Source organism: Dendrobates tinctorius, unplaced genomic scaffold, assembly GCF_039654945.1.
Source record: "Dendrobates tinctorius isolate UK_male_01 unplaced genomic scaffold, ASM3965494v1 ptg000159l, whole genome shotgun sequence".
Lineage (NCBI taxonomy): Eukaryota > Metazoa > Chordata > Amphibia > Anura > Dendrobatidae > Dendrobates > Dendrobates tinctorius.
This window is the reverse complement of record NW_027361826.1, coordinates 2599594-2623046: the sequence shown is the minus strand read 5'-3', so window position 1 is coordinate 2623046 and position 23453 is coordinate 2599594. Positions and strand designations below refer to the sequence as shown.

Genomic DNA, 23453 nt, shown 5'->3' with positions numbered 1-23453 from the left:
ATCACCACATATTGAGAGCTCTAATTTTTCCGTATTTTGACCCACTGAGTCATGTGAGGTTTTATTTTTTGCGGGACGAGTTGACGTTTTTATTGGTACCATTTTCGGGCACATGACATTTTTTGATCGCTTTTTATTCCGATATTTGGGACGCAGAATGAACAAAAACCAGCGTTTCATGAATTTCTTTTGGGGGGGTGCGTTTACACCGTTCCGCGTGCGATAAAATTGATAAAGCGGTTTTATTCTTCGGGTCAGTACGGTTACAGCGATACCTCATTTAGGTCGTTTTTTTATGTTTTGGTGCTTTTATGCAATGAAAACTATTTTATATAAAAAATAATTATTTTTGCATCGCTTTATTCTGCGAGCTATAACGTTTTTATTTTTTTGCGGATGATGCTGTGTGGGGGCTCGTTTTTTGCGGGACAAGATGACGTTTTCAGCGGTACCATGGATATTTATATGCGTCTTTTTGATCGCGCGTTATTACACTTTTTGTTTGGCGGTATGATAATAAATCATTTTTTGCTTCGTTTTTTATTTTTATTTTTTAAGGGGTTCGCGGCAATACCCAATATGTGTACTTTTATTTTGTTTTTTTTTTATTTCTAAAAAATGGATTTATTTGGGGGAATATTTTTTTTTTTTTCTAATTTATTTGGCGATTTTTTTAAATTTATTTTAACACTTTTTTTTTTTACTTTATTAAATAGTCCCAGGTGGCACATCACTGTCCTGTGACAGATCGTTGATCTGTCACATCACAGATCACTGTGACAGATCAGCAATCTGTCACAGGCACTGCAGAAGGCTTCCTCATGCCTGCGCTTTGCAGGCACTGAGGAAGCCAGCTTCCTGCAGGCCCCCGAAGGCCCCCGTCGCCATCTTGGATTCGGGGGCCTGCAGGAAAGGAGCCCCCAGCAGCAGCGCTGCACATTGCGCTGCAGTGGGGGGCTCAGGGAAGCACGGAGGGAGCCCCCTCCCTGCCGATGCTTCCCTTTAACCCCCGGTACACCGCGATCATGTTTGATCGCGGTGAGCAAGGGGTTAACGTGTCGGGGGCGGTCCGTGACCGCCCCTGACACATTGTGCCGGGTGTCAGCTGTGATAATCAGCTGACACCCGGCCGCGATCAGCGGCGCTCACCATGTGGGCGCCGCTGATCGCGGTAGACGTACTATCCCGTCCATGGGCATAGGGTCCCGGGTCCCATGGACGGGATAGTACGTCTCATGTCAGGAAGGGGTTAATGTATTAATAAAACATTGCATTTTTATTGTTCAAAATACGCCTTTTGTTGTGCATGATTCTCTCATTCTTGACGTAGAACAGTTCTTTAGAGTAGTCCTATTTTTGATGCTATTTACATGGTATTGCTATTGATTTGGAGTATTGATTAGCATTTAATACCAGGGATAGCTTATAAGTGTTTTATCTCATTCTTCAGTAGTTTACAGCCGGGACGGTCGCATTTAGCACCGCTCCTGGGTGTAAGCTGTATATGGCCCAGGTATGGATTACGGCTTGGAACTAAACACCAGAAAGGTATGGTATAGTGTTTTTGTTTGTTTTTTATTTCTTACAGGAGAACGAGGCCGTCGCTTGGATTAGCAGAACAATAAAGAAGGCAAATTATTGTTTTATTTCATTAAAAGACTATTCTGGCTGTGTGTTTATTTTGTAACCTCTTAACAACTCTAGCATTAGTAATGAATAGGTGTCTTATTGACACCTCTCCATTACTAAGCCGGGCTTGATGTCACCTTACAATAGAAAGGTGGCATCAACCCCCAACTATTACCCCATATGCCACCACTACAGTGCAGTGGGAAAAGAGAGGCTAAGTGCCGGAATTGGCGCATCTTAATGGTGCGCCATTTCTGGGGTTGCTGGGGGCAGATGTTTGTAGCCGGGAAGGGGGGGGCGTCAATAACCATGGTCCCTTCTTAGGCCTGTTTCACACATCAGTTTTTTTCCTCAGTTAACCCCTTAAATTAACCCCTACAACTCCAAAATTTTACCCACAAACACTGATCTAATTAATAGTGATAGACATTACAAAAAAAAATGAAATGGTTAACTGTATGTAAACCATGTGTCATTTCATGTCGGGCAGGAGCATAATTATACAAAAGCCGGCAAATGTTTCTGCGGCTATTCTGCTATGAAGAACTGTATGAATGTCAAATATATGTATAAATGTCTCTAGGACATCTATAAAATATATATATATATATATATATATATATATATATATATATATATATATATATATATATACACATATATATATCTAAATATATATATGTGTGTCTAGATCTATTAATTCGTTTGTGTGGGGAAACCTGTCATTGGGCTCCATTATATGTCTATTTAGCTATCCTGCGAGAAAATCTCGCCAGACTGATGTCAAACGGATCCTTACATGCGATTAAAATCGCATCAATGAAGAAAAATCGCATCAAAAATGCATCACTGGTTAAGATACCTTTGTGCGATTTTGGACCATTAAAATGGGACCGATTTTTTATTCGTTGTGTGTGACTCCAGCCATAGGGTTAAATTTGCGGCCAAGGCAAATCATCCAGGCATGTGCAATGTAAAATGCGGATCGAGCCGCCCGAAAAAACTTTGCATTGTCCGTCCAGACATGTCGGCGGATGCCAAAATTTTGGCGGATCCGCAAAAAAACGGATCCAACAGATGGCCATCCGTCAAGATCCGCCGGTAATGCAACTCAATGGGAAAAAAAACGGATCCGCCAAGCAAAATGGCGGATCTTGACTGATTTGAAAAAACTGATGTGTGAAACAGGCCTAAGGCTATGAATATCTGCCCCCAGTCGCTGGCTTTCCCTCTCTGGCACAGAAAATTGCGCGGGAGCCCTCGCCATTTTTTCCCAAAAAATATTCTTTTATTAAATACACACATGTCCCATAATTTGCACACACACTATACTAATTACATTGGTCACTGACATCTATATATCAAACTATTATGCATGTGTTTACTGTATGTAAACCATGTCTCCTATCCTGTCGGCTCCTGCATTGATTTTACAGAAGCCGATAAATGAATTAATGCCTAATCTTTTATCTATATCTCTATGCAATATGAAGATATATATATATTATACCTATTCTATGTGTATATATGTAATCTATTCTTACCTATTCTACACTGTACGCGGCAGATCATTTGCCGGCTTTTAATATATATAATGTTTTGAAGAAAATTTGGTTTTAAAGCTATGTGTGCAGTTGTGTATTACAATGCAATTTTAACATGAGCTTTTATATAGAGAGAACTGCTGTATGTAAAAGCTCATGTTAAAATCACATTGCATACACGTCATGCGGATGTACTGTATAAAAATCACACGGAAATCGCATTACACTCGCATGGTACTCGTCCGTTTTTTCGGTCCAGAAATCAGACTGTTTTTTTCTCTCACATATGGGTATGAGCCCTTATATGGTCACTGTATGGCCATAATATCAGTCTTAATACAGTGATTTAAAGGAGGTGTCCAGACTTGAAGTTAAAGTCAGCAGTGACCTTATGTGACTGCAGACTTTAACGTCCTCATGGTTCTCACGCTCCATGAGGATTCTCCAGTGCCGGCGCTTGGAGTGAGCAGTCATTTGATCACAACTTAGTATGTGGTCACATGCTGACTAGACTTGCACAGCCTCGCTCAACACAAGTGAATTTAGCAAAAATGAGTCCGTTTATTCAGAACGTGGCCGGAGGTGTGGAAATCGCATACTTGCGGTCACATGTCGGCCCACTCCCAACTTCGGCACCGGAGAATAGTGACAGTGCATGGTGTGAGGAATCAGAAGCCTTGGGTCACAGACTTTAACCTCAACCTCTTTGCCATTCAGTATGGTTGTATTATCAATGCTTTCAATTTCCTGGGTTCCCTGCTCAGGGGATTGTTTGACAAACGGAACAAATGAGAGCTGTGGCTGTTTTTTGGTTGCAGGACTCATGCGGCATAATATCATGCATACCCTGTGAGACCTGGCGACAAGACTGCAGTGACGAGAGATAAATAGCTATTTTAGGGGGACTACTTAATTTAAAAACGGATAGTGGACAACCCCTTTAATTTAGAACACATGGAAAGTACTTCATTACTACAAGCTTACTTATTATGGATGTGAAGGCGGGTTGCAACATCCCTCTACACCACTGTGTATACATTGATGAGTTTTGTTGGTATATTTTAACCCCTTCAGGTCTTGTCAATTTTACATTTTTTAATCATATTCCAAAAACTAACTTTTTTTGGTTGCAATAATTAATATAAAGTTAACAAATTCTTTGTACTCCAAAATGACGTCACTGACAAATACAAGCAATCCTGAAAAAACAATCCCTTGAATGACTAGGTTGTCCTAACAATAAAAAAAAAAAGTTTGACTCCTGGTACATGACAATAAAAGTGAAAAAATGGTCCATGAGAAAGCTATGCAGTGAAAGGGGTTATTCCTGGACTATATTGTTTCTTATGGACCTAGGGAACTTACAGGTTGGTACTTGCTATCTACCCGCCTGTTGAGCGTGGCATTGAGGTTTGCCGGTTCAGTTGTAGATCACACTTGCCGGTGATTTTGATGCTTCCGGTGGTATCACATCAACAGAGCAGCTGTTTCTCTTCGCTCTGTTCACAAGGCGTGACATGACTGCTGATATCATGCTGATATGCAGCAGGGGGCCAGCTGACAATCAGTAGGATGTTGGCAGTCACGCCCTGTCAACAGAGCAGAGTGGAAAAAGTAGAGCTGCTCTGTTGATGTGAAGTGTCACGGAGAAGCAGAAATGAGATCCCACCGCTGCCACCAATTTGTCAGGACTATTACGCAAATCCGCTGCCTCCAATCATCAGAACAATTACGCAATTGACTGACGAGTGATTGACAAGGTCATGGCTAGTTCCACCAACAGGCCAGTTATTGGGAAACTCTCAGTGAGCCTATAGTATATACTATACACCTCCAATTCCAACACATGGAATATATACCCCGATACAATCACGGCTGACTCCACAACAATTAAAGGAACTAGCTGCCACCACCAATCATTTATAAAGGCTGATTTGACACCCGTTACAGGTAGCATATGGCTTCAGGGGAGTGGATTACAGAGCAAGAAGAACAGAGCTATTACATTTTATACATTTAATCTGGAAAAGTAAGCAGTATTTATAAAAAAAATATACAAAGATGATACAAAATGAGAACAAAATACAATACATGCAAGCACATAGAATACAAGGGATAACAAAATAAAAAGTACTAAACCTGTATCACGAAAAAGGCTCAGAGCCAGCTGAGAGGTACCTTTAGGAAACAGACAGAACCACAGAAAGCTGTACCTTCAGGACTTACAAATAATAGAAACTCAAGCTATGCTTTTTATTAGATCAATGTTATGCCCACATACCTCCCTTGGTGAGCTCATATGGGGGACTGGTTGTGGTATATGCTAGGTCTTTTAGAAGATGAGATCCCCAACTTTCAGGATAGCTTTGCCCCTTGAGGTCCCAGGCAGGAGATGTCATATTTCCTGGCACGATGTTACCTTTCTATAGAGATGATACTTGCCATGGATAGCATCATCCATCTGATGATATTAAGTTGGAGGTGTTTGACAGGCCTTAAGGTGATGTGAGTGAATGCGATGTTTGTCCCTTCGCTACAACAATGAAAGTATATCTCCATAAACATTCATCACTGGCTCCAGAGCCTCTGAGACAATCCTTTGAACAGAGGAAGCCCCTGTACTTTTCCACTTCTGTGTATATGAAACGTAAAGTTTGTGACTAGCTCTCAGAGCAGATCTCGGCTATAATTAAGTGTTCATGGCAAAAGGCCCTATTTAAGTTGGAGGGTCTGCTCTCGCTCACTTTCCCAGTTATCAAAAATGCCGTATGTTCAATGTGGGGGTGATATGTCCCCTCGCCGGAAAGGCCTTTAAAGGATATTACATTTTTTCTCTATGACCCTGAAGCAGCACAATTGCCAGTTGGAGCGGTCTGTGATAGCTCTGAACTAGCACCAGGCAGGAAATTGGCAAACTGTCAGTTATTTGACCCATGAGAAAAATCCAATAGTCCAAGATAACCCCTTTAAATGTATTTAGGTTGTTATTTATTATGACATGTTCTATATTTATTTTTCCATTCCCAGTGTACCCCTTCCATTCCTGACTGAATCTAGCTTTGGTAGTAGTCCTGCACTTGCCCCCATAGAGTGAAGGAACTAGCACCCGATTATGACGTAAAACTTTCATCATGGGTTGTTAAGAGGTTGAAAAGCTACTGTAATATTTTTGTGTTCGAGAATAAAAAAAGAAAAGAGTGCAGCATAAATCTTTGAGGGGAAAAGCTATATAACGATTGTACATGAGGATGTAAGTGCAGTGAGGTTTTATTTCTCAATAGCGATGTACTGTAGCTCGTGAATAACAAGACAGAACACATTTCGTACAGTTATACTGTATATAGCATTATTTATTCTGCAACAAATCCTCTACAGAAATAAAAGTTCAACGAATTTACAAAAATAAAAGCAGACATTTGTTCAAGAGTCTTTACATACTCTGCATCATTTTCCTATTTTGTTTCATCCTCGGTTCTTTCCTAAACTTCAGCCCGTGATTTACAGATTTTCAAGCTAAATTTACATTATTAAAGGTATATTCCTAACTTTTTTGCTACAAGTGTCTCCCTTGGTCTCTGAATAAGGGTTTTCTTAATTCTTACATTTAAAATTGTTATTATGACAAAATAGAAATTCAGTTTTCCTTAGTTGCCGAGGAAGCACTGTGACACAATCGGCATCACCAACCTGGAGTTAAAAGTGAGAAACATTATTTAAAGAATCCAATGCATTTTGGTATTATTTTATTACAAAATATTTAGAATTAGTTTTTTGTAAATATTACAAGTTGTGTCGCTTCCTAACTAAGGTTAGAGTATAGCAATCAGAGGATCTGCACATAAGGTCAGCTACGGCAGCGGATTTAAAAAGAATTCTACTAATGTATTCTTAACGTGAATCTGTCTGAACGGTTCACCCTCACAAACACTTTATATTGTCATGTTGTTTCTTGCGAGATAATGGCAATTGTACCTTCATTCTCTGACTTTAAGGCTATGTGCCCACGTTGCGTGTTAAAACGCACACTGAAAACCGGACTCCTTCCCAGAAATCACGTGGTTTTTTCCACGCGATTTCACCGCGATTCTGTTCGCGATTTTGCCGCGATTTTCCAAGCGATTTGAAGCATCGCTTGGAAAGTGATTGACAGGTTGGTCACACTCGTCAAACATAGTGTTTGACAAGTGTGAGCAGCTTTTTACTATTGAGGCCACCTATGCGGCCTCAATAGTAAAAGATAAAATGTTAAAAATGATAAAAATCGGGGTATATTTACCTTCCGATGTCCCGCGCTGGGAACGCTAGGCCGGGAATGCAGCGCGGGACACCGGAAGGTAAATATACGATTTTTTTTTTTTTTTTTTACAGGGGTATGGTACCCAGGGCCTGGAGGACAGTCTCCTCTCCTCCACACCGTGGGTACCAACCGCACATGAGACGCTGGTGGGCATAGCCACATGCGGGAAGTAAACGATTCTCATGCATTCCTAAGGGTGCGGAATCGCGGCAATTCTTTGCGATTCCGCACAAAAGAATGATCAAGCTGCGATTTTTTTCCGCGATGCGTTTCCGCCGCGGAAAAAAGCGCAGCATTAGCACAGCACAGCATGTGCGGAATGCATGGGGTGAGTTCTGTACACGATTTTCAAACGTTTTCGCACCGAAAATCACAGCAAAAACACTTAAAAATCGCATTGTGGGCACACAGCCTAAATTGCTCTTTTACGTCATGTGCAAATGATGTTTAAGTGCTTTGGTTGTGTCAAAGCACTTCTAAAGTCTTAGGCTCCCTGGCTCTATTCTCTGCCTTGTCCCACATCCTCCTCTTGACTGACATCTCCCTGGCTGTGTAGTCAAGCCAGTGAGCTATTAGTCGAGCAGACGAAGATGGTGCTCGGTGGGGAATAGTACTATAAGCAGAGACTTTGGAAGTGCTTTGACACTCCGAAAGCGCTTAAACCTAATTTGCATATGAAATAGAATAGTTTTTTTCCAGCCTTACAGCAATAGATTATATCAGTAAAAATATGAACGACACTATCTTTCAGACAGCAAAATTATCACTAATATTTTTTTTTTTTTTGCGGGGAGGGGTAGAAATCTTTCAGACAGACTTATGTTAAGTATATTGTAATGAAAAAAACCCACAAAACATCAAATCAGTTGAACTATAGAACCTCGAGTAGTTGGTATTTGTTATATTTTCAACCCTAAAAAAAATAAAAAAAAAAATAAAAAAAGTACATTCAATTTGTCTCTGTAACACTATGCATTATTGGATGTGCAATTAACAGGTTCATCTACTGTATAATGACCATTGGTTATACTCCTTTTACTGCCATGCATTTTGTCTAAGAAGCCAAGTGACTTAAAGCTAGTTGCCCCTTATCAAACAGTGAACTTTCGCTAATAAAACTGCGTGTGAGCTAATATTAATAGGACTGGAGAGACAAGAAGTGACATCTTTTTATACAAAATGAGTGTTCTTTCAGTTCTGACCAATGGAGACGTTTTCCTTTGGTCATGTACGGTTTATTATTCCTCATGACAACGTAACAGCATTTAATCAGCTATTTTGCAAGGCAATGCATTTATTTCAAGGGGAACCTGGCAGGAGCTTTAAGGTTAAAAAACCAATTTTAGTGCTGTTAAGGTAGTAATATACAACCTCAAACATTATTCCAGGCTGTTAATAGATTTTCCATTCCTAAGAAAATTCTCAACAAATGGTATGGTACTTGGTTAAATGCAAAAAAGGCATTGGCTATATTAAAACATTACAGCGTGAGCGAGCAGCAAGTGTCAGGAGGGTGCTGCAAAGGCAAGTGGGAACATGGGATACACGAAAAAGATGCATATAAAATGAAAAAAAGTTTTCTCTCTATAGAATACACTACCGAGACCTCTTATGTCAAATGGTGTACAGTTTTGGACTACAGCGGGTTTAAATGTCTCCAACCAAAATAATTACAGGAATGGGTAAGTTACGTTACAAAAAATAAATTTGAAATGGGTTAACTTTAGGACCATTCAATTCAACATTAATTTTTATGTAGAGAAAAAAAAGGATCAGTGATATGATATTGAGCGATTATCTAAAGAAAAAAACGTTTCATGGCACAAAGGTTATTTTTTTCCTCATTGTAAAAGGTGTTGGAATAGCGCAATGACTACTGACTAGTTGCAGTCGGTTTAAAGCAGTCTATTCACAGATGCTGCGCCATGTCGAATTTAGAAGATAATCCATATTAAGTTGACTCAAAATTATGATCAAAGCACATGAACGTCCATATTCTGTAGCGTGTACCTGGAGGTGACCTGCGCCATTTCAAATGTTCACAACTTGATAAACCCAACACAGCAATGGAGATGTAGTTGAGCCATTACAGTACTCAGGGAAAAGAAGAGTTGAATGACAATAAAAAAAAAAAAAAAAAAAAAAAAGCAATAAAAGTTAATGGCCACAGAAAAAAACACAAACGATAAAACATGACAGTTTCTATGAGAAAAGCCAAAATATCTTCAGGGGAAGATTATATTTAACTCTGGTAATAATGTTAAAAATTAACCCACACAGACAAGTGAACAGAGCAAAGCAGAAGAGATTGTTCTGATGATTGCACAATGATACTTTCTATTAACACAGAAGAGAAAAGTTATTTTAAATAATAGTTTTATCTATCTCTTCTACTAGAGCTAATATTAGGAGTGGACCTTTTTTGGGAGAGGTGTTGTACACAGTTAAATGTTCATTATACAAATATATGTATTGTGCGTATGTCCCTTTCCCAAACAAAAAATGCATGAATGTCAGCGGTATTTCATCCCCAAACTGTTTATAAGCACATGTAGCCCTTTCAAAGACTAAGAAAAGTCCAGCAATACCTTATTTGGCCAGTCTGTTCCTCCATTACTGAGCAATCGGCGATTACATTGTTATGAAAATGAGACTGAAGATCTGAAGCCTCTGTCACTCCAGCTCTATTCGCCAAACCTTGCCTTTTTCTTCTTGACTGATGGCTACAGGATAAAAGCTGTCAGTCAAGCAGGAGGTGGTGGTGCTGGGCAGGAAACAGAGCTGGGGTGACGGAGGCTTCAGATCTACCATAGGTCTTCAGCCTCATTTGCATATTAATGCAAAATGCTGATTTCTCGGTAAGGTGGGGGGGGGGGGGTATGGATTGGCCATGTAAAGGTATTGCTGGACTTGACTACGAAAGAGCTATGTGCATTTATATATAGTTTGAGGAGTGAAATCCTGCTGAGAGATTTTCTTTAAAAAAAAAAATCCCAAAAGGAAAAATACAATTTTTTATAACAAAATATTAGGCTCAACTGGATGGCATACTGAAAAAAATATTATTCAATAAAGTACTTAAGAAGTATCTCATGGACATGTCCGCAATAATAGTCACTCCAGGCTTAAAAAGCTTTAAGGACATATGATGCAAGATCTTACATCATATACAATACAGCACGGACTGTGACAACCACACAATTTTACATGTATGATTTTAAATATACAGTCTAACCTTGTACTTAAGTATGCAGAATATCATTCAAATAGATACAATGCAGATACAGGAGATGATACTCAGTATAGGCAATCCAACATGTTAATATACAGCCTAACCTTGCACGTAAGAATGCAGAATATCATTCAAATAGATACAATGCAGACACGAAAAATACTAGGAAAGCAAAAGTCATATCAACTCACTTTTGTTTTAAGCTTTTTTTGGTCCTAAGTGCTACTACACAAAAATGTACCGAACGTAACAAATGTATTTATATCAGTATATATACAAAATGACAGAACCGTGCCAGCTCTAAAACGTTTACCAAAGCAGTGGACGCTGGCGAACTTCTGGCAGCAGTAGAAAGCAATGAACTAAAACCATTCAGCCAGGAGGGCAAACCCGTATATGATGCTACCTATGCAAATACTCTACATCTGACAATATATAGCAGAATTAAGGTAACTGTTGCAGAGCAATAACACATACGTGGGTAACAAGTAACCAGCTTTCATTGCTTAACATCAATCACAAACTTCCAAACACTCAATCACGCCAAACTATAAATATGGGAGGTAGAACGCTGTGAGATCGTGCGGTCAATTTAGATGGTCAGAAAGCAACACGCTACTTCTAGCAGAATTACAACTAAAGGCGTGAGGTTCTTAGTTTGCCAATCAGATTATTAGAACGAAGACTGGTCATTTCTGCATTTTTATACATTTAAATTAAATATACCTGAACTAGTATAAGTGACAAGGAAAGGGGTTTGTATAAGAATCGCATAAAGGAACGGTAACAGCAGCCTGTCATTGTGATCAGCGAGCGACGGATGGCAGATGGTCGGCATTTTCTTTCGGGTTAATGTACATATACTTTGAATTATTAAGCAGAAGCCTTTGAGGGAATGAGATAGTATCTGACGACTATCTGTAAGTGCTAAAGTATTAAAGTTTGTCATTAGCAAGAGATATAATTGTCCTTGCAACTGTTGAAACAATCAAGAAGAAATTATAAACGTACAACACGCAAACTCCGGAAGTCTCCATTCTATAGTAAATACATTTCTTTCCAACTAAATGACATTTGTATTGGAAAAAAAAATAACAGTGCATAGAGGCTAAAATAACAATTGGCCAAACTAGAAAGCGCAAACACAACACTATCGTAATTTACAACATTAAGAGCTAAATTACCAGTGCTTCCACACGTCCTAATCTTCATAAAGTGCTCGTCAAATACTCGCATTTCTCATGAAAGCTTTACCCTGTGTTCATCATTTGCATATTTTGGTATTCGTAACAGTTAAAGAGGAATTTCATTGTTAAAAAAGGGGCCTATTAGACTGAACAAGTGCTGAAAGTTTTGGGCTATGTTCACACCTAACTTATTTTAGGGCATCAAAAACAGCAAGGTTTTAAAAGCGGAAACCATTTAAGGAACTACTCCTTTTTTGAGGGATGCTTTCTTTTCTTGAGGCAGTTTCAGAAGGTTTTTTACATTTAGGAATAAATGTCTTGTTAGTTATTATTTCATAAATTGATAGTAATAATTCTGATCAGAGAGAACCACTTCTTTCTCCTCTTAGACTGATCTTTCATTTTCAAAATTCTCAATTCCCAGGTAAAATCTGTATTTGGTGAAGACAGATTATTACATTACTGAGATAGGAGATGACAGTTGGTGGAGACAAGATTCTATGTAGAATGGGGAATAGGAGCTCGGCCTTTGACTACGCCATCCTACTCTTGTTCGAGTCCCTGCGGCTGCATGATTTGTAGGCTATCCAACAGTGATAAAACATGCAGCCGCAGGGACTCGGAACATATTCAAGCCCGTTCAAGATGCTCGGAAAACACGTTATCATGTTAAGCAGCATAATGTAGGAAAAGAGACCCTGATTTCAGTGACGTATCACTTAAATAATTGAGCTCTGTATAACCCCGCCCCCACCACCGATTGTCAGATTTATGTGTACACTGTGTGTAGGCAGAAAGCAGCCAATCAGTGGTGGGGGCGTGGATGGGTACCAGGCAGGACGTTTACTAGTCCTCTAGTGATAAAATCACTTATCAGCAGGGGTGTATCAAAACTGTAGCAAGCTGCCCCAGTGACACATGGCTGAAATCAGGGTCTCTGCCCGTATATTATGTTGCAGGAACTTGATGACAGATTCCATGTACATTACTCAGTCTAATAGGCCCCAACATAGGTCTAACATTCTTAAAAGGCGAAGCTCCACTTAACCTGCGCTCAAATTAAACTTCTTTTACATTCACGTGCTATATTTTCATTCTAAAGGATGCAATGAAAGTAAAGCACATTTCACAATTTTTCTTGCTTTTTCCCCCAAGAGACTTGAAATACAAAATTATTAATAAACCAGTGGAGTAAAGCAGCAACTGTTTATCCGACTATACACTGATGTATCCTAAATAGGAAACGGGAAGCAGTGTATTCGGATTATTTCAATAACCTCCTCATGGTCCTTATTTCCATTAATGTATCACTGCTGCTCAGTCATAAATACACAATGATGTGTTTATACACACTTTGTGCCTGCAAAGACAGTGATGGACTAGTAGTCAGTGCAGAAGGGAATGCATGCATCAGTAAGCACAACGTGTAGCAAGTGATTATTACATCTGAGCAATAGACATATCTGGATTTATGGTCAGTTGCTAAGAAGGAGTACGTGAGGGTGCCGTGCACAAACCATAGGCCCGGTGCTGAGTGTAAGTGCAGTCATTTCAGTTCACTACTCGTAAGGTGCTATATGGATACAAAGACTTTGTCTGATGTATTAACCATCACTAAAATACACAGTAATATTGTGTACTCATTTCCATTTGCATAGCATTCAATCAAATCATGATGTCTGTCTATTAGGGCTCTAATACATGGTGTTGGATACGTGCATGTAAGTAATGTTATTCCTAAAAGCTGTCCCAATGACATATGACCTATGTAATGTAATCCAATTATTAGGACTGCACCTTCTCGCTCTCAGTCCCATAAGTATACAATTCCCATCCATGCAGGAGGAGCGCAGCATTACACTCCCGAACTAGAACGAATACAAACTACACACTGTCCAAGCAGCAATCATCTACAATGCCCACATAAAACTGCATCTGTATACTGCTGTGTCCTAGCAGAATATCACCAGGTGACATTCTCATACAGAATGTGATGGCGATGCAACGTTGAAGTTATGGGAAACAACTGAAACAAGGTTAGTGAAATTTCTGTGGAGCCGGCAAAAAAATAAAATATATATATTATAAAAAAAATTCACACTTCGTAAAACCGGATTGTTCTGCACTGTCAGACAGGTCTTTCACAGAGGAATCTCTCCTATGTTTACAGTTATTTTCAGTCTTTAAATTTAATTTCAAATGAGGAAGAGGAAGAAGTGATGATTACGGCAACTAGCATTCCCCACTACGGTCTTCCCCACTGCGGTCCCGGAAAAAGCCTTCTGCGGACCGGGCTTCACGGAAAGTCACGGTGATGGAATTTGAGGTGATGTCTGTAACGGTAATCTCACTGGGCGTAGAGTGGGCAGGAAGCCAAGGAGGGGCAGCAGTGGAGTTTGTGTCATCTGTAGCAAGACATAAATAGTTATAAGGCCACGGCCGGGATCTACATATAATACACAGGACACAATAAGCACACATGCATGATTATTACCAGATAACATAACTATATATAATAAACATTATAAACTATAGCTGCAGGAGGATTATGAGATACCAACTGATTATAAATTACATAGATGTTTTATGCTTGAATACAACAGTTTGAGGGCAATGATGAATACCATATTATTGTATTGCCCATTGCCGTCCATGTACAAGTGGTGTGAGCACTGGATGAAGGCAGTAAAAATGGTGGCAGTCATGTGGACAGTCCCAGCTTCAGTCTCTATCTGTGCATGTCTGAGCAGCAAAGAACAGAGCCACATGATTACCCATATGAGCGCCACCATCTTGCGTGCTATAGACACGGTGACTGCCACTATCCAGTACTCCCTCTTTGAATATAGAATGGTCCCAAACATATAGCCCAGCTCCATTAATTGTCTATGAGCCTACATGAGCAGAGTGCTTTGTTATCGCCATATGTCCTAGGGATTATGAATGGGCTGGGTGTGCACGCAAGATCATCACTGCATTTAAATGGGCAATTTCAGAGCCGAATAATAGGATCAGTGAGAATCCCTGTGGTAAGTCCCACTGTGACCAGCAACTTATTATTAGAGTTAGTGCGAACCGTTTTGTGGGAGACCAGGTCCATTGGCCACGTCCATTATCTGTGATAGCTTTGGCCGCTTTTGTTAGTTAGCCGGTCATGACGTCACATGTACATGACATCATAATGGTGACGAAGCGCTAGGCTGACTAATCAAAGTAGAGCTGTGGATGGAGGGAGGCAGGATCCGATTCTCAGGGTTCATGTCCAGCATCCACAAATCACTGATGCGGGCAATGGACTGCATCCTGCAAATCAATTTTCACCAACTCTACTTACTTCCTTTTCTGTGAATATGTGATAAGGTGCTATGGTGGGCCAAACACTTAGCCAAAATATATTTTAATGCCAAAATTACAAAACCTATGATTAGTACTTATCAGATGGCTCAATAAAACATTTTGGCGTAAGTATTTGGTAGAGATGAAGAGATCAGTTTGTGCATCCCTGATCCATATTAGTGCTCTCTGGCTATGGACAGGAGAAGTGCAAATTTCCTGAGCTTCTGGGTTTTGTGGTGCGACGTTTGATTTGCCTGCCTGAAATGACATCATCTGTGCGGCATGTGGCACACAAGGGACTTCTTGCCAGTCTGGCAACTCTTAAGTGGAGCCTAGGAGGGCAAGGGAATTTACATAGCTCCTGTCCATGGTCAGAGAGCACTGACCTGCAGCGTGGACCAGGATTGCACGAAGCGAACCGCTCAATTCTAGGATTTGGTATCATGAAAAAAGAATAGGTGACATATCCCACCCGTAATATCAGCTTCACGCATAGTTTTGTCTTGTGTTTCTTCCTCTGCTGGCTTTTCTTCTTGCCAATCGGGGACGCTATGAGCGTCTTCCTTTTCATCCTCCTTGACAAAGAAATCTGGCCGACGACTCAGCGGCTCATAGGTTGATACGCGTAGAAACTTCTTGCGTGAGAGGCACAAAAACTTTCTCCCTTTACGCTGCTTGCTGAGGGGAAACTGTAGTGACTTGGCTTTTTCTGGCACTGAGGAAGCTGGTGTGGGTTTGGAGCCTAGACCGTTACTGAATCTCCGAGACAAGGAGAAACAGAGATTTCTCTCTTTGGACTTGTGTGCACTGCGTAGGTCCATACCATAAAGCCTCTGTAGAGAAATGTACAAAAATAAATAAATAAATCCTTATTTTAGCTGTTTCCAAATTCATACTGTAACTTAAAGGTAACCACAGGCAGCATGAATCGCAGCCTGGCTGTGCAACTGCATCCATGCATGTTATTTTCTCAATGTTCCAGCATTTCAGAAAAAGAAAAAAATATTCCTTAAAGATCCAGTCGGGGACAATATCTGGAGAACAGACGAATCCATCTCCACCCTGCGCTGCTAGAGGCGAATGACAGGTCTCCCTGTGTACATGCAATTCAGGCGGCATGAATAACCTCACAGGTTCTCGTAAACATGCAGACGTTTCACACCTAGAATCTAGAAATGTACGGTTATTATTATGAGCAGACCAACTGCTTTTCTGTACACTTCTGTAAACATCATAGCGTCCAGGATCTGACGGAGATTAAATCCTGCATATTATACCTGCTTTAGAAATAGATGCACTTTTCTTATTCATACCTGCAGCAGGAGTCGTTTAGGTTTTGGGCCTCGTTTTCTACACCCAGAAGCTCGCTCTTTTTCTTCCCTTCAAGACAAACATAAATAATTTGTTTTAGAACTATATCATACATGTGTTTTGCACCTATTTTAATAGAGTTTAACATTTGCACCACTGAGTTGAATGAAGTTGTGACCTTCCTTACCCTATCCCTAAACCCAACATATCCCAAGATGACCGGTGTGAGGTGTTCAGCATGAAAAATACAATGTATACTGCATGTCTGACCGGTGGCAAACACTGACCATCAGTCACCTACAGACTCTAGTGTTAAAAATAAAACAAAACCTATGGGACCAATTCATCCAGACCAGAGTTATTCATACCAGTCTTGATGGGGGCATGTGCTGGACTTAGATGCTCCCGATTCATGAAGAGGTGCATGTCTCTTTATGAATCTGTAGCGTCTGCCGAGTGGCGTGTACTTCTGTGTGCTACAGCAGAAATCTCACTCCAGTACGTGACTGGAGTGAGATTTCCGGTATAGGGAACGCCGCTCGTTATGAACTGGACAAGATGTGGAGTCCTGCCCTGCCACAGCTCCACGCATTAGGACATATCTGGGAGAAAGTGGTGTGAAAACACCAAAAGTAGCAAAACGTAGTCACAACTCTGAGTTGCACCTCAATTTTGAGACTTTTCAAAGATTTTACACCAGAATTCTAGAGTGAAAATTTTGATGAATCCAGCCCTATATACTTTTTTTTTTTTTTTTTTTAACTGGATGGCGGTGATGGACTACACCAATTGACTCCCATGTTAAAAGTATGTTTAACATACAGTATAAAAAATTTTACACTCAGGCTGGAGATCATTTAAAATAAAGTTTGATGTTTAAATTTGATAAGTCATAAAAAATATTCTCACTTCTCTTCATATGCCAGAACAAGTCGTGGGTCCAAAATGTGTTCTTCTGGTTCCCAGGTGCTGTATCTAGAAGAAAAGGGAAAAAAAAAATCAGTCTGAGTAATTTAATACTTTAAGATTCATCACTATAAGAAACAATAATTATTAATAATACAGCATATACAACTATTGAAGACAAGGGGCATTCTAGTGATATGCCATCACTTTAGGAGCAGGATATTCTGCTTTAAATTACCCCAAAATAATGCTATGTTTAGTGGGAGCTATTGTAACAACTAAATAGGAAAACACGCCTTAGTTAGATGAGCAAATCAATAAAGCCGGCAAAAAAAATATGGTAATCGTTATCGGCTGCACACTCTCCGACATAAACAGGGAAAAGTGCTGCCGACAACACGATGCTTTGTGGTGACAGAACAATGTATTAACGAACATTCTGTTCCTATCAGTTTTCACTGGTCTGTATAAACAGGCCAGTTACTGAGCGCCGATTGACTTGTATACAATTGATCAGTTCTTGTCGAGAGGCAGAATCTGGACCATCCAAATGGACTGGTAGACGAGACAATCTTAAAATCTGCCAGATTTATCACAGTGGCTCATGCGGTTTGATAAATCTGGTGCATATGTAGACTGTCTTGTCTATGGCCCCGATTAGTTCTTTCAGAATTCTGGCTTAAAAAGCTTTGAAAAGTTGCAAAATGTTGTGCAAGAATTCTGACGTTTTTGTAATGCCATTTTTGCATATCTCTGACAAAGTGGCCAGAGCTTGGGCAGGACGAGGTGTAGAGTCCCCCCCCCCCCCCCGCCTTGTCAAATCCACGACGAGCTGTGATGTTCCTTGTTACAAATCTTATTCCAGTCTATGACTGGAGTAAGATTTGTGGCCAGGCGCATGCCAGTTCACGCCTCGCCTGATTTATTAAGTTAGTGGCCTCGGTGCATAAGTGTACACCATCTATTAGTTGGCTTATTTTGTGCCAGAAATGGGCACAAATGTTGGCATATATTTGGGTGCACAATGCTGTACCACAAGTTATGGTCTTGCCCTTTCTGGTGAAGCCACACTGCTTTCTGAAAGAGATGAAAAATGTGTCTAAAACCCTTATAAAGTGTGCTGCAAACGTTTTTGGTGCAAGTGCTGGCAGATTTATCTTTAAAGATCAGCCTCATTGTATTTTATTAAAAAAAAATATAATATATAAAATAACAAATATAACATTATCTATATATTGAATAGTGCAGTGTGCAGGTCTATCATTCCCGCAAACAACACTAGAACCCTGACAGACCCCCACTGACACATCCCTGCTCATTAGGTCTTTCACTGTTTATTTGTATCCATCAGAAAACAGCTTTATTCCAGCAGTTCTGGCTCCGATATAATGGAGTCACAATGTTCGTGTACACAGATGTTCATTGTGAAATGTCGCTGTGGGTATTTTTTGGGAAATAAGATACTGGTAATTGCTATTTAAACTCTTTTTTTTTTTTTTTATTTTTTAGATCTCTGAAAGATACAGTCCTAAAACACAAATTGACCCAGAAATCGGAGCTAGTTTGACACTGCCAGAAGCTATATTCAGCTTATACATGTAAACTCAAACCTTCACTGAAGAACCAAGGTCCCCATAGATGACAACAGAGTCAACAGGGCATACGTCCTAACAAACACTGATACTCATGTAACTTGCAGACCCCCATAAACTAATCTGGGCATGACAGCTGCATGAACTGCTTTAGGAAATAGATATTGGAATGTCAGTTGGAGTCTATGGCTGCATCATGTCACTAAAAAGCAGTTTAGGACATATATTGTTACAAGACGAGGCACATGTAATGCTACATCAGTGCAGTCATAAAAAGGAAGATCAATGCTACAAATACAGTAACTAGCCATCAATGCCATTAGGCTTCGTTAACCAATGAATAATGGCTCTATAGTTATGTAATGCATCCTTCATGTAAGCCAGATGTAGCACTGGAGTAATCTCGTGGTTACGGAGCGAGCGCACACTGCAGCACAGGCTGAAGTAAACAAGTGAACAGATGACTCATGCGTCACTCTCCGCTCCCTCCTCCTCCTCCAGTTCTCACTCCCCCTCGCAGATTAGAGGTGATAAACAAGACGTATTCAATAGGCAGGCCTTATCTAGGAGCGGGCAGTGCCATGGCAGGAGCCCACAGACACACACATAAAAGCCAACGCAAGCTCATTGCTGGCTCAGAGACAGCCGGAGCCATAACGCACGTTCATCTGCCTACATGGCTTCTGCTGGTAACATTATTATTATTATACATTTTTATAGCGCCATTTATTCCATGGTGCAAATATAGACAAGTACAACAAACATGAGCCAAACAAGGCACACACAAGACATAAAACATATTATGGATATATGACAACATAAAATGTTTATTGTCATATCCATAATAAATGCATTTATTGTATTTCAAAATAACAGCTTAAATTGTCAACCCATGAACATCCAAATAACATAACCGTACCATCTAGATATATAAAATAAAAAATTATATAACATACAGATGTAACTTTTTTAGTTTTTGAACCACTGGAAGAATTCACGTGTTTTTTTTTTCTTCCTCTTTACTTTGATCCATTTTTCTATAGAGAAAAATATGATGCGCACATTTGGTCACATATTGTTAAAATATAGAATTATATAAAAATATAGAAATAGAGAAACTCCTACTTTATTTCATTCAGGGCATCTAACGAGATAAGATATGACTAGCACCGGTGGTGCAAGCACAGCGCTCCGGTATTCCAGTGACACAAATCCCCCGTCTCCAGCCACAGGGCGGGAAATTCAAAGATCCTTCAGAATAACTGTGAAGCCAGCGTGGTTCCATGGTATCAAGCATGGCACGCTTTACTATGAGAACAGCTTGTGTTTATAGGGTACCGGCAAGAGAAAAAGCTGTTCCATCTTTTCCCCCTACAGTTACAATATGATAATCATACGTCACTCACCCTTCCTGGCTGAGAGAGGAACGTTTCAGGGGTGGAAGAAATAATTCAATAAACTTGATTAGCAAATGCAGTAGAGCACAAACTGTCTTGTAATGCTCGGAATCAGAACAGTAATGTATGGATGTCTGTAGCGCTGCCTAAAGCCACAACACACAATATTACACGTGTCACCAGGAGTTTTAGTGAAGCAATAACGGAGCTAAAGAAACCACAGAACAGTGCCTTGGAAGTTTATTATCCTAGCTGAGTGAAGGTGGCGCATAAAACTGGCTCAGTGAGAAAGAGACAGTGCTGTTTATTCTAACAAAAGTACATGTACAATAATATTAGTGTATAAATATTTTAATATTTACAAACACACAAATATGTGTGTGTGTGTGTGTGTGTATCTCCATGCAACCACCTGAAACAGTTAAAAAACGAAAAAATAAGGACCTTTATTCATCAACACCAGCTATGTTTCAGCTCTCTATGGAAGTATTCTCAAGCTGGAGAAAGGCTCCATACAGAGATGAAACATAGCTGGTGTTGATGAATAATTAACCCTTACTTTTTCACTGTTTTGGATGTTCTGCCTTCTTTTCGGGGGGCTTTCTCTACTTTCGACAGGAAACTTTGCCAGTTTCATTGGGGCAGTTTGCACCCATTCGGGCAGTTTTTCTGGAGAATGAAATTAATATATATACATACACACACAATGTTTCAAAGTATAAACAAGAAGAGGGTTCTTACTTGGGTGGCCAGCCTTTCCACTTGACTAGATATTCCACTTTACCCTTGAAAGACAGACAGTGACATAGTGTGAGCAGAGAGAACAGACACCACAGTACATTTTAATACTGAATATGACACATCCATTATTTCTGTACTTTGCTCTCCAGAAGTTACAAGTGAAAATGAGAACTTCCAGCCTGTCGGACACCCGGCCTCCTCATCTCTCTGTAAATAGGAGTCATGTTTTCATTGAACACCTAATTGACATGCGGCGCTCCATATCTTCCACCACTTACGGCTTCCCAGCTAACGGGATATGAAATAATACAAACATGTGTACCGTGAGTCATCTCTGTGAGTCACCGTGTAGTCACCTATAGAAGCATCAGCCAGTGAGTCACCTGGAGCGGTGCAGCGATGCTTCTCTCCGGGTCCTGCGCTGCTCATAATGGGCGCGGAGCCGGCTGTGCAGCAGGATGCATGGAGGACGGCAGATATAGGAAATCATATATGGCCATAAACAATGGAAACTATAATGTGAGATGAAGCAAGCTCCCATTGTATTTGGTGATTCTGCTACATGTCCTAGTAATGTTATGTATAGGGCAGTGGTAACATGAATTAGGAGAAGTTATGCCAAATAAAGTTCCAGGGGGCATAGGAGAACAAGATCCCCCCCCCCCCCCATGTAGGAGAACAAGGTCCCCCCCATGTAGGAGAACAAGGTCCGTCCCCCCCCCCCCCATGTAGGAGAACAAGGTCCGTCCCCCCCCCCCCCCATGTAGGAGAACAAGGTCCCCCCCCCCCCCCCATGTAGGAGAACAAGGTCCCCCCCCCCCCCCATGTAGGAGAACAAGGTCCCCCCCCCCCCCCATGTAGGAGAACAAGGTCCCCCCCCCCCCCATGTAGGAGAACAAGGTCCCCCCCCCCCCCATGTAGGAGAACAAGGTCCCCCCCCCCCCCCATGTAGGAGAACAAGGTCCCCCCCCCCCCCATGTAGGAGAACAAGGTCCCCCCCCCCCCATGTAGGAGAACAAGGTCCCCCCCCCCCATGTAGGAGAACAAGGTCCCCCCCCCCATGTAGGAGAACAAGGTCCCCCCCCCCTCCATGTAGGAGAACAAGGTCCCCCCCCCCTCCATGTAGGAGAACAAGGTCCCCCCCCCCTCCATGTAGGAGAACAAGGTCCCCCCCCCCCCATGTAGGAGAACAAGGTCCCCCCCCCATGTAGGAGAACAAGGTCCCCCCCATGTACTGTAGGTCCCATTAATAAGAAGCCGCTACATGTAACGTGTCGCCCACCTGTAGATCCCCGAGTTCTGCCCCCGCCTGGGGTAACAGCAGCATGTCCCAGTGCTGTCCCTCAGCAGGCCGGGCACATGGTGGCACACAGCCTGGCAGCTCTTACCTTCCTCACTCTCTTCTTGCGGATGCTCTCCACAGCAAACACTTGCTCCCCGATGGCGGACAGCTCCATGCCAGTGTGTGGGGTCGCTTCTCGGTGCCAGGTGGTCTCCAGGCCACTAGTAGCTGCTGCGGCTTGTGTGGCAGAGATGACACACCCCCCTCTCCGCAATGCCCGGGTGCCAAGGCTGCCGCGCCACACCGGAGCGCTCCTGCAGGGACGCCACAGCCCGGGGTGCTGCTGCTCGGGATGCCCACGCCCCCGTGTAGGTGCCCTCTGCCGCAGTCCGCACGCTGCCACCAGTCTATGGGCAGCGTCTACTTCCCGCAAGTTTCCAACTACTGACTGCTGGGCTGCTCCTGCCTCCTCCGGAGCCCGCAGCGGGGGCCGCCAGATGTGCCCGCACCTCCTCCTCCCCGTGTCAGTGCTGCAGGTGCGGTGCGCAGCGTCCTGGCCAGGCTGTGGCCCCGCTCCCGGGCTGCACCTGCACCGACACCTCCGCCGCTTCTCCTCCGCCTCCTCACATTACAACCTGCGCAACGTTTTCAGGGAGCGCGCAGCATCTTCTCGGGAACTCCGCTCACACAGGGACAAGGAGGCTGCGGTGACGTCAGCCGGCCACGTGACCGCGCTCCGGGGGCGGGGCTTAGTAACGATATCTGCGGAGAGAGAGAGAACAGAGAAGGAGCTGAGGAGGAAGGATGGTGATGGGGCTGAAGCGGAGACGGAGCCAGCAGCTTCTGGAAAGTTCTCAGGAGCGATGTGCGAGCGGGGATGGGGCAGCTCTGCTCCTGCACACAGCCTACTGATGGGGAAGGGGAACCACAAGGCTCAGAAGTCACACTTAGGCCTCTTTCACACTTCAGCTTTTTACAATCAGTCACAATCCGCCAGGT

The 23453-nt window shown here is 41.8% G+C and overlaps 1 protein-coding gene across 1 annotated transcript; it reads right to left on the bottom strand.

The window, feature by feature from the left end:
* Positions 1–6492: 6492 nt before the first annotated feature.
* On the bottom strand, positions 6493–23160 carry CBX7 (chromobox 7). Its single transcript, XM_073549442.1, has 6 exons — positions 22561–23160; positions 21173–21216; positions 17446–17511; positions 16539–16605; positions 15698–16058; positions 6493–14294 (listed from the first exon to the last, which is right to left on the bottom strand). Exons 1-6 carry the CDS (start codon positions 22627–22629, stop codon positions 14122–14124), a joined length of 780 nt encoding a protein of 259 aa, XP_073405543.1. The 5' UTR covers positions 22630–23160; the 3' UTR covers positions 6493–14121.
* Positions 23161–23453: the final 293 nt, after the last annotated feature.